The sequence below is a fragment of the Eucalyptus grandis genome, chromosome 4, assembly GCF_016545825.1.
Source record: "Eucalyptus grandis isolate ANBG69807.140 chromosome 4, ASM1654582v1, whole genome shotgun sequence".
In the NCBI taxonomy this organism is placed as follows: Eukaryota; Viridiplantae; Streptophyta; class Magnoliopsida; order Myrtales; family Myrtaceae; genus Eucalyptus; species Eucalyptus grandis.
In genome coordinates this window covers 32,244,063-32,259,229 of record NC_052615.1, presented here as the reverse complement: position 1 = coordinate 32,259,229, position 15,167 = coordinate 32,244,063, and the positions used below count along the sequence as shown (strand labels likewise).

Sequence of the window (15,167 nt, the reverse complement as noted above, 5' to 3'; positions counted from 1 at the left end):
CGATGAGAGAAGGCTCTTCTAATCTCTCACTAAAGTGAAATGTTTCCTACCCTTTTGACTAATATTTTCCTCACCCCACTAGTGGATTTCAAAGGGTCTTGTCTTTCCCTCGGATGCGAAACCGCTATGTCAAGGTGAAATTGCTTAGAGAAAACTACAGCTCATAGAAAAATAGAAAAGAGGAAAGGAGATCGCATATTTAGGAATTCGTTTAGCTGCTTAATCGTTAAGCGAATTGACTTTGCAATCCACGGAAAGATTACGAGTTTTACTTCTATCATCCTATATCGTCCTCGATTATTCAATTTTTCTAATGCGTACTTTTTCTTTCTCGAGCACGAGATTTTTGGACGAAAATTCTCTAAACCCATATGGTACTCCTATCGATGTGAACGCACCTGCCTTAGAGCAGATGTTTTCATGCGTTGCCCTAGCCAAACCTAGATTTTCTCGAGAGGTTGGTTCTGCTCTTCACCTCCTCTTCAAGTCCTCGGAAACGTATAGTGGGGGACAGATTCAGAGAGCATCATGTCACATTTTCACCAAGAAACTTACAACAGATAATATATATATATATTAGAGGTCCTTTGCAGAAAAGTGGGGACAAAATTCAGAATAATAGGGTGCGTTTGGATGGGCATTTGAAAGTTCCATCCAAGCCCTGTTCTCTTTCACCCAAAAAATGGGTGTTTGGCAACCATTAAGGGGCTTTCAGTGAAAGTTTCCCCTTGGGAATGCTTTGAAGCTCAAGGCTGGTGGAGACCAGCCTTGAGCCTTCAGCATTTTCGGAATGCTGAAGGGCCATTTAATGAAAATTTTATTTCCCATTTTACCCCCAAAAATTTTTTGAAAACCCACCGTTGCCCCTGCATTTGTTTATTTTTTAAAAGAAAAAGAGCAGCCCTTCGCCGGTCCGGCGAAGGGTGACGGCCGCCGGCCGGCGAGCCAGATCTGGCGCCGGCGGCCGTCGGCTGGAGGTCGGGCGACCTCCGGCGAGGGTCGCGCGACCCAGCCGAGGGCCGCCGGAGGTCGCCCGACCTCGGGCGACCCTCGGCGAGGGTCGCGCGACCCAGCCGAGGGCCGCCGGAGGTCGCCCGACCTCGGGCGACCAGGGTCGCTCGACCCAGGGCCGCGTGACCCAGGCGACCGCCGCCTGGGTCTCGCGGCCGCAGGCGGCCCTCGCCTGGGTCTCGCGAGGGTCGCGCGACCCTGGTCGCCCGAGGTCGGGCGACCTCCGGCGGCCCTCGGCTGGGTCGCCCGAGGTCGAGCGACCTCCGGCGGCCCTCGGCTGGGTCGCGCGACCCTCGCCGAGGGTCGCCCGAGGTCGAGCGACCTCCGGCGGCCCTCGGCTGGGTCGCGCGACCCTCGCCGAGGGTCGCCCGAGGTCGAGCGACCTCCGGCGGCCCTCGGCTGGGTCGCGCGACCCTCGCCGGAGGTCGCCCGAGGTCGGGCGACCTCAGCCGACGGCCGCCGGCGCCAGATCTGGCTCGCCGGCGGCCGCAGCCCTTCGCCGGACCGGCGAAGGGTTTAGCTGATTTTTCCAAAAAAAAAAAAAAAGAAAAGAAAATATAATACCCAAAGCCCTTTCCAAATGTTTTTTTACCAAACGCACGTTCAACTCAAAGTCCATTTGCAAAATTTTTTTACCAAACACAACTGCATTTTCCAAATAGCTTTGGGCTTTCAAGATTTGACGTTGACTCAAAGTTCGCATCGCAAATCTTGAACCAAAATAAATAATATACTTGAATGGCCATTGATAGCTGATCCCTTTCCCATACCCTTGTGAGTTTGTTGTATATATTAATTGAGCGACCTCCCCCCAACGGCAACAAGCAGACTCTCTAGAGATTGATCCAAGGAGTTGCTCCAGTGGAAACATGTTCATCCTCCCCACTCAAAAGATTTGAATTCGAATCATTACATTTACGCATTTTCTTGAAATTACCCTCGAAAGAACAAACTGATGCATTGCTGATAATTATCTAGCATGAATAAAATAGAAAGGTCATTGCACTCGATGAAGATTAATTGAGTGTTCAAAGAGTTATGAACACCCTATTAATAGATATATGTAAGAAAATGTATGCTCTCTACATTCTTTTAAAGTTTTTTTTTTGAATGAAATTTGTGGCGATGTGGTGTTTATGCAACTTGATAGACTTAGACTATGTGAGTTATATCAACCGGATAGATGAGATACAATTAGAAATTCAAATCGTTTGCACTAAAATTTCCTGCTAACTTTGTCAATAAATACAGATAAGGAGTTCTATAAGCGCACTCACACACCTCTAGTCCTCTTTTGTGTTAACATTGCTTATAAAAAAAATTGAAATTGGATAAGGAATCTAAATAGTTCCAACTATATTGTATGCGTGCTCCCACATATCTAACAGCTATCTGCCAGTTTTTAAATTATGTCTGCTTTTTATTTGTTTGCTTCTACTTCCAGCTTTTTAAACCCCTATAATTGATTATTATTCGATCATGAACGACATCAGACATTAATAAATAAATAAATAAAAAAAATCCACATCTAACGTTATCGGAAGTGATAAAAAGTTCTTAACAACTATTAGATTTTTAAATAGCTTTAGTTTTTCCCAACGGGAAAGCCAAGATTACATTTTCCAATTCGAAACAAATCCGTCCTAAAACTTTGATTACCAAAGAGACTTAAAAATGTAATTTTCGTAGCCTTGCTCTTTAATTATTTTGAACCCTGTACCCTTTGTGGCATCTCAAATTTCAAAAATTACATACTGGCATAAAGGAAAATATCAGAATTAGATGTGTTGCCTACCACAAGATCTTCTGACTTCTGAGTCTGAGAAAGTAGCTTCGCACGCAGCGGAAAATACAGAAAATTTAAGCTCAATAGACTGGAAAATGACTAAGCTGAGGAGAAAATGTGCCAAGCCATTAAGGTCAAGCTGGGCATGATACCATTGTCAGAAGATACTCCGACATATGCTGTGACGACCATGGTTGGCATCGATCTAGAATTAGCTGTAAAATGTGCCTCTAATAGAGTCACACATATAACGTATACTTCATGCTAGAAAAAGAAATGAAGATGTATAGATGTTTTTCTGTGATTGTCTTATCTAATGGGTCATCGATGTCTCAGTTTTTCCTCCTTTTTTTTTTTTCTTTTTTTTTTGGGTTGAATCATCTATGTCTGAGTCGGGACTCACCTATGCGAGACTTATATCAAAAAGGAAAAAAAAAAAAGAGACCTCGGGAAGTCGTATCGTGAAAAAGGAAATTATAAAAAGAACGATAAAAATGACATTTATATCTAAGGAAATGATCAAATGGGTTTTGTTTTCTTTCATTTCCGGTTGAAACTACTTGATCAAGTACAAATATCGATATTATTCTACATGAAAACTCAACTAAAAAACAAATATATGATAATTTTTTATGCGCAAAGAAAGTCCCTTTCTCCTTGCTTTTTGACCTAGTAAAGTGGTCATCAAAATAATAATTGCTTGGACTTAAGACAATTCTTTAGAATCCTCGTTTGAATTCAATTGGAACAGGAGCAGAAGCTTTTGAATCCCTTGAAACTTTTCGAATTCGAAAGAGCACGAAAGAGAACATGGAAACAGCAAAAACCCCCATTGGGGCTCCGTTGACGGTCGGAAAACGGGCGATCATATCCGTGTTCCCACAAGTACTAAACAATAATTGAAGCGGAAACGCCTATGATATTTATGTATGAAAGACTAACAAGGACAATCTCATCGCTTCGAAGGAGCGGATTGCACCAACAATTTTCCAGTTGGGAAACAGCTCAATGGTGCACTAACAAAGGGTCCCCATGGCTACGCCAATGTCCGGACCAAAAGCTCTCAACAAATGTCGATTTTATAAGTTTACATCAAATCAAATCACACAATTATGTGCCTCCCCAGCACTACATGTGCTTCCCCATCCCCCCCTCCTCTCTCCTTGTTTGGGATCATCCCATCATGCTTGAAGCAGCACATGCAGCAATGAAAGGTTAGGGTTTAGGGTGTTTGTTTGAAGGGAAGCTATTTGTTGGATTTTTTTTTTTTTTTGACTTTTCGGTATTTAAATGACACAAAATTAATCAATTAACGAACAAATTTTTTCATAGATTATATACAATAAGTTTAGATTAGAAGAAAATAACTTCATTTTTAGGCAATAAGAAAATTATATTCCCTAAACCACCAAATAAATGAAAACTAACGGTTTTCCTTGAAAATGATATTCATGAAAAATATTTTTATTTATTATGGACTTTCAATGAAACAAACGCATAATCTAACTTCTTAAATGAAGGTTCAATGCACAAAAATCAGTGACGAACCCTCCTCGCGTGATTTTTCACAATTATTGACCTAGTGAATCAAGTCTTGAAATTGGGAATAGATTGGGGGAAGGCAATCGGTCAAGGTTTCTATTTCGAACCTTGTGTTAGAATACACGTGTAAATTGTGTCAAAAAAGTTCCACATTAGAAAATTGGTATGGTGTGAAGTAGTTAATATATCTTAGTTGGCACATAACTCATTGAATTAAGCTTTTGAGTGAAAATTGGTTTAACTAGATATATTGACAATTTAGGTTTAGGCTCCTCCTTAAAAATTTCCCTAGGTAAAGGTATAGGACTTGTATTATATACTCTCAGCACTTTGCTATATGAAAGTTCAATGATTGTATCGTGACATTTACATGACAATGCGATGATGATCCATTCCCACCCCCGTACTCACGATCGCTGATCTTTCATGCCGACCTCGTCATTGCCCTCTCTTATGACTTAGCGAACACACACGAGGTCGATACCTAGATTGGCCCCATTTCACGTGGGATAGTTTGACATATTGATCCCTCTCAGAAGTGGAATTCCAAGGAGTGGTTGAGGCGTTCCTTTTCCTTTCAAGAAGCATCAAGTCATTCTTTTCTAGAGCTCGGGCCGAAAGAAAAGAAAGGAAAGATAGTCTTGAAGGGTATGGAGCATCTTAGGTCAAAGACAGTGACAAGCTAGTAAAGGACTACCCGTGCAACTAACATGATGTTCATTAGATTAGGGACTCGAGGTTGCTAATGACATTAACTAGCTGCTGTAGAGATCAACTAACATGCCGTCGTTAGAAATTTGGGGCGCGCGTTCTCTCCCTTCGTGTCTCCTCAATAATTGGGGGGCGGTACCGAGCGTTGAACTCTCCGGCAAAGAAGAGAAGAAATAAGATTGCTCATCTTCCCTTATTGGACTCGGCTTCATTCATTGAAATGCATCTCAATTGCTCTCGACGTTCGAGCCGATGGACGGCGATCCAACGATGGAAAGGGTCAAATTCACCCTCGATAGCGAATTGTAAGGATCTCGATGCGGCGAAGATATTACAAATATCCAGGATCATGTCAAGGATTGTCAGTGAGAGACAAAAGAAAGGGAGAGAGAGAGAGAGAGAGAGAGAGAAGGAGAAGCTGTTCGACATAGACCCAAGAGAAGTGGGTCAACAATCTCCGTTTCCTCATTCGACCAATAGCTGGGTGCCAGAGGCCGGCCCCCACATTGGCAGAGAGAGCCACTTGGGAAAATAAAATAATAATAATAATTATGATCGGGTCCTACTGTGTTGGCCCGACCCGGTCCCTCTAGATATATTTCCTGAAAAATGAAAAAAACGAGGAGCCAAAATATGGCTAGAAGTTAATTCTGTATACACAGATTTATCATTTTTTATGACAACGCAAGTTTTTCATTTTACAATATCCTGCAATTTAGATTTAGTCGCAAGGGCAAGGAATATCGCCCTTCGTGATGTTTCACACTTGATTACATTAAACGGAAATATCGCTGTGGTACTATGGCAAGAAATCGCAACTTACACGATAACATATACTGCTACGGCCAGAAAAGGAATATGGTACATGTTCTGCATCAGCTTTGCTGTTCCCTGGCTTTTTTTTTTTATTAATTTTTTCCTTTAATTTTTCCTCAGGAGATAGAACTCACCTCCCAGTTTTGCCTAGTATCTCTTTTCCTCGCTCCCTAGAAGGAGATTCCTGAGTCAAGATAATGCTCAAGAAAAGAAAAGAAAAAACAGAAGAGAAGGACCAGAAGTTATTGTGGTGGGTTGGAGTTGGACTACTGCACAGAGAACAACAGCAGTCGAGCAAGGCCACAGCACATGCATGCATTACATGCACTAGCTGTGTTTATGCAGACATCTGCTAATGCTGCACGCATGGATTGAAGTCTATGGAAATCGAGAATCATGCCGATGATATCGGTGAAAAACCAAAAGTCAGCAACCAAAAGGGTAGGAATATGCTCCAGGGAGGTGCAAACAGTTGCTTGGATTTTCATATTTAGAACATCGAAGCTGGTGGGACAAAGAAAAAACAGCTGAAGCAGAGAGACAGTTCATCTTTTCCAGACTCCTACCAACTTTTTTCCCTCACAAAAGCGAAAAAGAAAGAAAAGAAAAAAGAGGAAATGATCGATTGTCAGTCCCTTCGTTTCTGAATCTAGCTGTCCAGGTTCCTCTGTTCTGTTGCAATCATATGGGGAATTGGTACACTTGGGTAAACTTAGAAAGTGAAAATTTAAATTTCACCCCTACGAGGCTTTGTGGTCCTGAGCTGGTGAGCATGTGGCTTAGGCAGATCTCCTCAGCGTCGATCGATCCACAGCCACACACAAACTCCACCACAGTATCAGTTTGGACTTCAAAACCCATATAGCCTCACATGCTTGCGTTGCAATGCTTATCTTGGTACTACCCCTACAAGCTAACTGAGAAAAAATCGATCCATGAGCTCTGTATGTGCATCTACATGTGTCAGTATCTAAGCATAAAAGTTCCTCTGACTCCTGACGAGAAAAAAGAGTTGACCAGTCAAGCTTCCAAGTGAATCAGGGTTGAGGTCTTCCAAACTCATAAAAGTCTCAGCATCATGGCACCGGGTAGGGGACCATGACCAGAACCAGATGTAGCAACTACAAGTGGAGATGATATTATGCTGTGAATTACATATGAGACAAGAAAAACGAGCAGTAACTTACTCACAGCGCCACTTACCCAAAAACAATGATCGTCTTTCCTATTTGTGATGAATTCGCAGAATATAGCCATGACCCGTGATTTGTTCGGCACTGTTTCAAGTAAATGGCATGGCATAATTACTGAGCTAACTTGTTTACAGACCTCAAGAACGTGTACCCCAGGATACAATAATCCATGGCATTCAGCATAACGTAAGGTATCTACTCTTAGCTCTGTGGACGGTGGACATATATGGCCCAGTCAAACCATAAGATTACCAGCACTAGAGCAGTAGGGTTTGTGAGAAACAGTGTAACATTCTCAAACTCCCTCTATTTTACAAGCTCCTTCACATGCGCTAAAGCGGACCTTCAAAGATTCGAAAACAAGGAACCGACTCAAGCAAAGGAAAGCTGGTGTTTGCATATGCAGGCTGTCCCACCACCTTGACAAGCTTTAACACTAATTTCCACAGCCAAAGAACTGAACCTACTCATTGTCCAAGAGCCACTCTGTATGAACAAATGTTGGGGGACCATCCCTAGGAACATAGAGCAAATGAGAACCAATTCGTGTCCCGGACCCCCACTATAAGTGGATTCCAAGTAGCTAAATGAATGAATTTGACCAAGACTGGTGACAAATCGACAAAGAGAACCCTAAGCTTTTGCAAGGAAAGGCGTGTTCAAAGTTCAAAAGCCTCTTATCTCCTTATCAGCATCATAGTTGGAACATTTCAAGGTAAAGGTAATGATAAGACAGACGCCCGCATTTTAGCTAGAAGATATTCCAGTCGTCTTCATCCACCAAGCTCGTATAATGATTAAGCCTAGCATCACATACACTGTTCCAGGCTGAGGTGTTAGCTACCCAACAGGTCAATCTCACAAACAGAGGGACCGAAGTCCTTTTCCCATGGTATGGTTCACATTTTTAATCATTCGTTTCTAGAATGGCTGTAGCAAACAAATAATTGCAAGTAACAATGTAGCAAGTTTGTTATGTCCTTTTTGACTCCAACAGCAAGGAATCAATCAATGAGCTTTAACAACAATTGATCTGATGAATCCAAACCATTTGAATTTGAAGATGTTAGGTGAGTTACCAGGCTAACACCTACATGATTAAAGACTCATTGCTCCAGAAGATGGACTTGACAAAAGGCTTCACTTTAGCATCAAATATGCATCGAGTTAAGACAACAGCACGCTTAGTTTTTCAACTCTGCAATTTCTTCCAACAACCAACAAAAGGACCAAAAAAGAGTGAAATTCTCTGCAGCTTATTCCATAAATTGTCTTCCCTATGATAATTGGCTTGATTCCATGTTCAACTAGGCTGTTATTCCATAATTCTGAATCGATTTCATGGAATGAATAGTCATCTGCAATTGGCGAAATAAAAAGAAACCTTCCAGACAACTTCAAGTAGTGAATAGGTGCAGGATTTAGGTCTAGGGGGCGAGATAAGTTGAGTGGAGCAAGTGAAAAGTTTCTGTAAACTTCCTTCAAAACCTCGTACGTAGAAGAAAAATTCACAATATAAATTCTAGGGCATGTCTAGCGACCACGAAAGCACAGCTGGTCCAGCAATGACTGCAAGTTTTTTTGTTAGTATGGACAATTTACACATGATTTAGCATTCAAAAGTTTCAGTTTATTTGACAAAAACAGTAATGACTTAGCATGAGGAACAAAGGAGTTTTAGGTGAAGAGGCTGCCAGCTAAGAAGAATTCTACCAGCCAAAACTCAAAAGGCCACCATTAAAACATCACCTGCGTGCCCCAATTATAACATCACACTGTTTCTGAACATGCTATTAGCCACTTCCAAGATTCTTTTCTTTTCTTTTTTATCCTTTTTTGACACTTCAATTCACAACCACATCAAAGATGGAATTCAGACGTCAAAGAAAAAAATTTCAATGAGTCTTTTGAGTCGTCGTTGTAGCTGTTTGCTGTTAAGTAGCTGGAAGTTAGTTGTTTTAAAACTGTTCTTGCGGGCACTTTTACTTATGAAATATCCAAAGGACAAACAAGAAACGTGCCTTGATTCCGTACTTTCCCCTTTACAGAACACTTTGCATTTTCTCCTTGCTCAAAAGCCAAAAGCTAAGGAAGACCAGCTTTTCTCTTTTTCGAGTAGCTTTCATCTCCTACTTAGGGTGCCTCCTAGTAGGCATTAAAGCCAGAGATGGAAATGAAGAACCAAGAGGAGCCCTCCACTACATGGGCTAAAACACCAATGGGCCAAACACGAAAGCTCCAGGATAAGAGGAATCTAATTCCTGCACAAACCGAAACCACTTGAATAAAGAGGATAACAGGCATGAGTAGCTAATATTAACTGTGTCTAAATTATATAAATCGAATACAAAACTGTACAACAACTGGATGCCTTTCATGATGTCGTCCGATATTTACAGACCCCACGGATAGCAGAATTTACAAGAATCTTATGGGAAGACACTCCCTCTCAAAGTCATCTGACAACTTTGTGACGCGTAACCGGAACATGTCAAAGAACTTACATTCCAACTAACGAAGAATTAAATAAACTAAGGTTAAAAGATTCATAAGACGAGTAAGATCAGCCTAAGCTCGTGTTGGTACTTCTCAGTATGTATCTGCATTCTGAGAGTAAATAAGCTCTAGCAACTTCCATATCACTCCATAATGTTTCGCCACAATGATAGAGCTCAAGATGGCACTTTTTTCTTGCAAAAGCACTAAAGATGGCACTCAACGATTGTAAATATGACTCTGCCCCTTTGCATGGACTGATAAATTTGTATGTATATTAACAAAGGGAGTGCAGGATTCTATTTGTAAAGAGCTAACTTGCCTGCGGCCAACTATCTGCTTGGCGGTAAATCAATATGTATTGTCATCCAAGACCCCATCCAACCATTGACTACCTCTTCCCTCCAGAGACTTGGACCAACATTCAACTAAGAGATGGGACTTCCGAGAGTGCAGAGAGTGAGTTTAAGAGACCACAATCCGAAACCACTTGAATGCAGAGGATAACAGCAGAGATGGAAGTGAAGAACCAAGAGGAGCCCTCCACTACATGGGCTCAAACACCAATGGGCCAAACCCGAAAGCTCCAAAATAAGAGGAATATAATTCATGCACAAACCGAAACCACTTGAATGCAGAGGATAACAGCAGGGCGTGAGTAGCTAATATTAACCGTGTCTAAATTATATAAATCGAATACAAAACTGTACAACGACTGGATGCCTTTCATGATGTTGTCCGATATTTACAGACCCCACAGGTAGCGGAATTTACAAGAATCTTAGAGGAGAAACTCCCCCTCATAATCATCAGACAACTTTGTGACGCATAAAGGGAATACATCGAAGAACTTACATTCCAACTAACGAAGAAGTAAACAAACTAAGGTTAAAAGATCCGTAAGACAAGTAAGATCAGCCTAAGCTCGTGTTGGTACTTCTCAGTATGTATCTGCATTCTGAGAGTAAATAAGCTCTAGCAACTTCCATATTACTCCATAATGTTTCGCCACAATGATAGAGCTCCAGATGGCACTTTTTTCTAAATTAAAAAAAAGAGCTGAAGATGGCACTCAACGACTGTAATTATGATTCTAGTCGCTTTGCATGGACTGATAAATTTGTTTGTATATTAACAAAGGGAGACTCATGCAGCTTGTGCAGGATTCTATTTGTAAAGAGCTAACATTGCCCTGCAACTTCAACCCAATTAACTGCAACTTGCCTGCTGCCAACTATATCTGCTTGGCGGTAAATCAATATGTATTGTCATCCAAGACCCCATCCGACCATTCACTACCTCTTCCCTCCACAGACTTAGACCAACATTTAACTAAGAGATGGGACTTCCGAGAGCGCAGAAAGAGAGTTTAAGAGATCACAATCACCATCAACCTAGGTTCATCCACCAGTGACTTATCTCATAATTTTTTGTTACTGCGAAGTCTAAATTCACCTTCAACCATTCTAGGTGACCGATTAAAAACTACAAGAGCTTCGCGACTACTTCGCAAACCACTGTGGGGCCCACTTTCACTAATCATTGCCTTCAATCAATGAATCAGAAACATGCATTGATAAAATGAGGTGTTGATAGAGAGATTAGAAAAAAAAAAAAAAATTATGAAATCAGACACGACAGCTTCATATGCCAAGCTGTGAAACTTCACAACATGCTCCCATGAAAGCAGGGATCAGAGGAACAAGGAAAAATTACATCTAAGACCAAGATCTTTTAGAAGATAACTTCAACCAGCAGGTGGAAAGACTGCCCTTCCAATTGTTGACAAACCGCCTTCGATGGGCTTGCACAAAATTTGATCCGTTGGAAGAACATAAGCAAAGCTTATGACAGTAGACCCATCGTTTCTCAAGTGTTGCCCATGGGTGACAAACCAATAATCCCAAAGATTGCCATGCTGCAGCCTGGTATGCAGGAAATCCATGGTCCTTAAATCTCACCATAGCCAGCCAATTCGCATGACAACGTCGTATAAGAGGGGCCAACCAATGCCAGTAATACATGGTCAGTAATGTGCACCTCATCCGCATAATCCTAAGTGACTACTAGATAAATCTATGCATCCATAGTTCAACATCCCACCTGCACTACACGCTGACACACATAGTTCTACTCCAAAGTGAGGTTGCTATCCACCAAATAAGCGCAACATTCTTGCAGAAAAGCATCATTCATGGAAAATGACAGGCTCTAATGACATACAATTTCAGAACTTTTTCGCATTGCAGTGATCTTATCATCAGTAGATTACAGTGATCTCTCTCTCTCTCTCTCTCTCTCTCACCTATCTGTCAATCATAGTCAACAAAAGATCAGATATTACAGAAGCTTCTTACCTCAAACACTACAACCTCAGGTAAGAATACGCAAGCCAACCTTCGATCACACCCAAGCACGCTCCCGCCAACACATCGCACACGTAATGCCGCCCGAGCAACACTCTAGAACCCGCCGTCGCCGCCGCCCAAACGGAAGCCACCAGAACCACGAGCTCCACGAGCTTCCGCTCGCCGCCCTCGGCGATCCACCGATCCACGAATCCGCCGGACCTCGATTCCGCGACGGCCCCTTCCATCGCCTCGGCCGAGAGGCAGACCAAGGCGGCGACGAAGCAAACCCTAGAGGCGTGCCCGCTGGGGAAGGAGTAGTGGTCGACGGAGACGGCGACGCTCATGTCCTTGTTGTAGGCGGGGCGGGGGCGGCGGAAGAGGAGCTTCACGAGGCCGACGAGGGCCAGGTCGAGGAGGAGGCCGAGGATGAGGGGCGCGAGGAGGGGGCGGAGGGAGGGGATCGGGGAGAGGTAGAGGGAGAGGGCGACGGGGAAGAAGAGGCGGAAGTCGGCGGAGAGCTCGAGGAGGAGGAAGGCCGGGCGGGGAGGAAGTTGTGGCGGTGGAGGAGCCCGGAGAGGGAGGCGTCGGCGGCAGAGAGGCGGCGGAGGAGCAGCGGCGGCGGCGTCGGCGGCGCGGTGGTCAGGGCGGTGGGGGTAGGAGGAGGAGGGTCCATGGGGGCGACGGACGGCGGGTCGGGTTGGCGGAATGGCAAGTGGGATGGGATGTGGCAGCGTGTGATTGGATTCCCGGAGTGCTTCTTTTCCAATCGAATCGTTCGAAACGGCATATATTGGGACAATTCTAAATATTCGATATGGGAAACAGGACAAAACGATTTAAATATTGTTGATAAAAAAAAAAAACGAGGAGTAAATTATTTAAATTGTCAGATTTTACGAGAATTTATCAAAATGCTTATTTGTTTCGCTTAAAATTACTCATTTTCAGATAAATTATCAATTATTACCAAAGCACGAGTTATTTATCCACTTTGACTAACTAATATTTAATTGATTGTTCTAAAATTACCAATTTTTACGTAAAATTACTGGGATTTACTTGAATTAGTGGCATGATTTATTGTGCAACTGGTAAAATTACATTGCTGATCTGTGTCTTAAAAGTTTATCGTATTCAAAGAGAGTGGATTTTTCTCGGACATCATTCGCGGCAATGCAGTCCATTCAAAATAGGCGATTTATCACCATATCTTACAAGAAAAGGCCCGTGATGTTTTTGTGGGTAAATACCCACCTCCCGAAAATGGTTTTTGTCTCGGAGTATTCACGGGAGCTTCATCTCACGTGAAACGGGCCGATCCTTCAAGTGATATAAAGATTTTTTTTTTTTTTTAAAAACCTTCTAAATCAGTCCATCCGATTATCAGTTTGGGCTCGTCAAGGCCCACGAAATTTGCAAGCCCAAATAATTTGGGCTTTCTGGCTCTCAACGTAATCAAGCAATTCGGACCCAATTCAACATCGAAATGAACCGAATCTCCAGCGGATCTGGCTGGCTCACGCCACGGGGTGATCTCTTGTTTTTAGCGCAGTTCTACGAGATTCGAGACCGATGCGAGTGATGTCCATAAATAAATGCCCACTTCATCATCTCCTTGTCGGGTTATTGAGGGGACCTTGTGAAGGTTACACGAGGATGGTCGAATGGGCCCGAGTCGTTATGGATGATTTCGCGGCGGATCTCTCTTTCAGTGGATGTGCAGCTTGTGGGCAAGCTAACGCCCGAACACGATGGATAAGGGTGAGAAAACGATAACCGGGGCAAGAAGGTTTTCGAATGTGTGGCTTCTGATTCACTCAGAAAAAAGACATTCGGAATGCCATAAAGTTTTATATGCCGTCTATTTCAGTGTCGAATCTTTTCAAAGCGATCCCTCAAGTGTCGTTTTAATACGATGGCTGATTTGGGTTGTTGGAACATTCGACATGGCAATATTTTTAATCTTTTTCAGACTGAGATGGCTTGTCGACAAGTGAGACAAGCAATGGCGGTCCTTCATATAGATCCCAAAGTAATATAAAAATATACTTACGAGATATGCACAATATTCTCAGTATACCCAAGATTTGATAAATCAAGTAAAATATCAAATCGGATGGCGCACATCAGCACATTTTGATGTCGAATAAGGTCTACTTACATTTTAAACTTTAATGAAATAGGCAGGCGAAAAAAGACTGCTTACATTTTGTTATAAGGAATAATGTCTAATGAGATATCTCAGGCCAATTTTTGAAACAGTCGACATAAGCTTTTTCCCTTTTTGTTTGATTCCTATAGAATTGTACACTGTTTGACAATGACACTTGAAAAAGGTTACATTGACCATCATGTAAAATCGAGACATTTTTGCTTCGACCTCCCAAAGATCTCTAGATTTTAAGGGTGCATTTAATAACTATTTTATTATCAAAAACAATTTTTGATAAAAAAATTTATTATTTTTTATTCTATTATCGAAAATAATTTTTTAGTATTTAAAGGTGTTTGTTAATCGTCCAAAATTTCCATTCCCATAATAGAATTCCTTTTGGCACCATCCTTAAAATTTATAATCAAAACCATTTTCTTTTAATTTTTTTAATTTTATTTTTTTTCTTTTTTTTTTTTTTTTCAACCTTTGGCCAGTCGGTGGCCTTGGGATGATCAGCAATTGACCAAACAAGGGCCGGCGACTTCGCGGAGGATCACCGGCCCCCAGCAAGGCTGTGCCTCATTGATAGAGCTGTGGTGAGGCGAAGAGCCTCGCCCAACTCTAGTGAGGTTGAGCCCTACTAACGACTAGGCAAGCTCGGTCTCACCAAATTTGGGCAAGGCTCGGTAAGCCGGGCGAGTCTTGTCAATGGCCGAGGGAGGCCTAAGTAAGCCTCGCCAATGGGCGGGCGAGCCTCTAGCAAGCTCACAAGACCTCGTCCAATTGGTCGTCGACAACGACAATGGAAGAAAAGAGAGAAGAAAGAAGAACAAGAAGAAAAGAAATAAATTTGGGTTGGTTTGATTTTGGAATTGTTTTCGGAAATAAAGAAATAACCTTTTTTTTACTCATCGATTTTATTTCAAATCATGTATTAGGAACAATTTTGTTTTTGAAAATAAAAAATTTACTAAACGGATTTATGTTCTCAATATATTTTCAAAAAAAAAAAGAATAGAAATTATTATTATTGAGCAAGTTACCAAATGCGCCCTAATAGGCAGATTTCAAACGAGCAAATAGCATTACCTCATTAAAATTATTTT

General features: G+C 42.1%; 1 protein-coding gene across 1 annotated transcript; it reads right to left on the bottom strand.

The window, feature by feature from the left end:
* Nucleotides 1-11,102: 11,102 nt before the first annotated feature.
* LOC104441889 (probable lipid phosphate phosphatase beta) lies at nucleotides 11,103-13,205 on the bottom strand. Its single transcript, XM_039310892.1, has 2 exons — nucleotides 13,195-13,205; nucleotides 11,103-12,707 (listed from the first exon to the last, which is right to left on the bottom strand). The coding sequence occupies exons 1-2, from the start codon at nucleotides 13,203-13,205 to the stop codon at nucleotides 11,921-11,923; spliced, it is 798 nt and encodes a 265-aa protein (XP_039166826.1). The 3' UTR covers nucleotides 11,103-11,920.
* Between the last annotated feature and the right edge of the window lie 1,962 nt (nucleotides 13,206-15,167).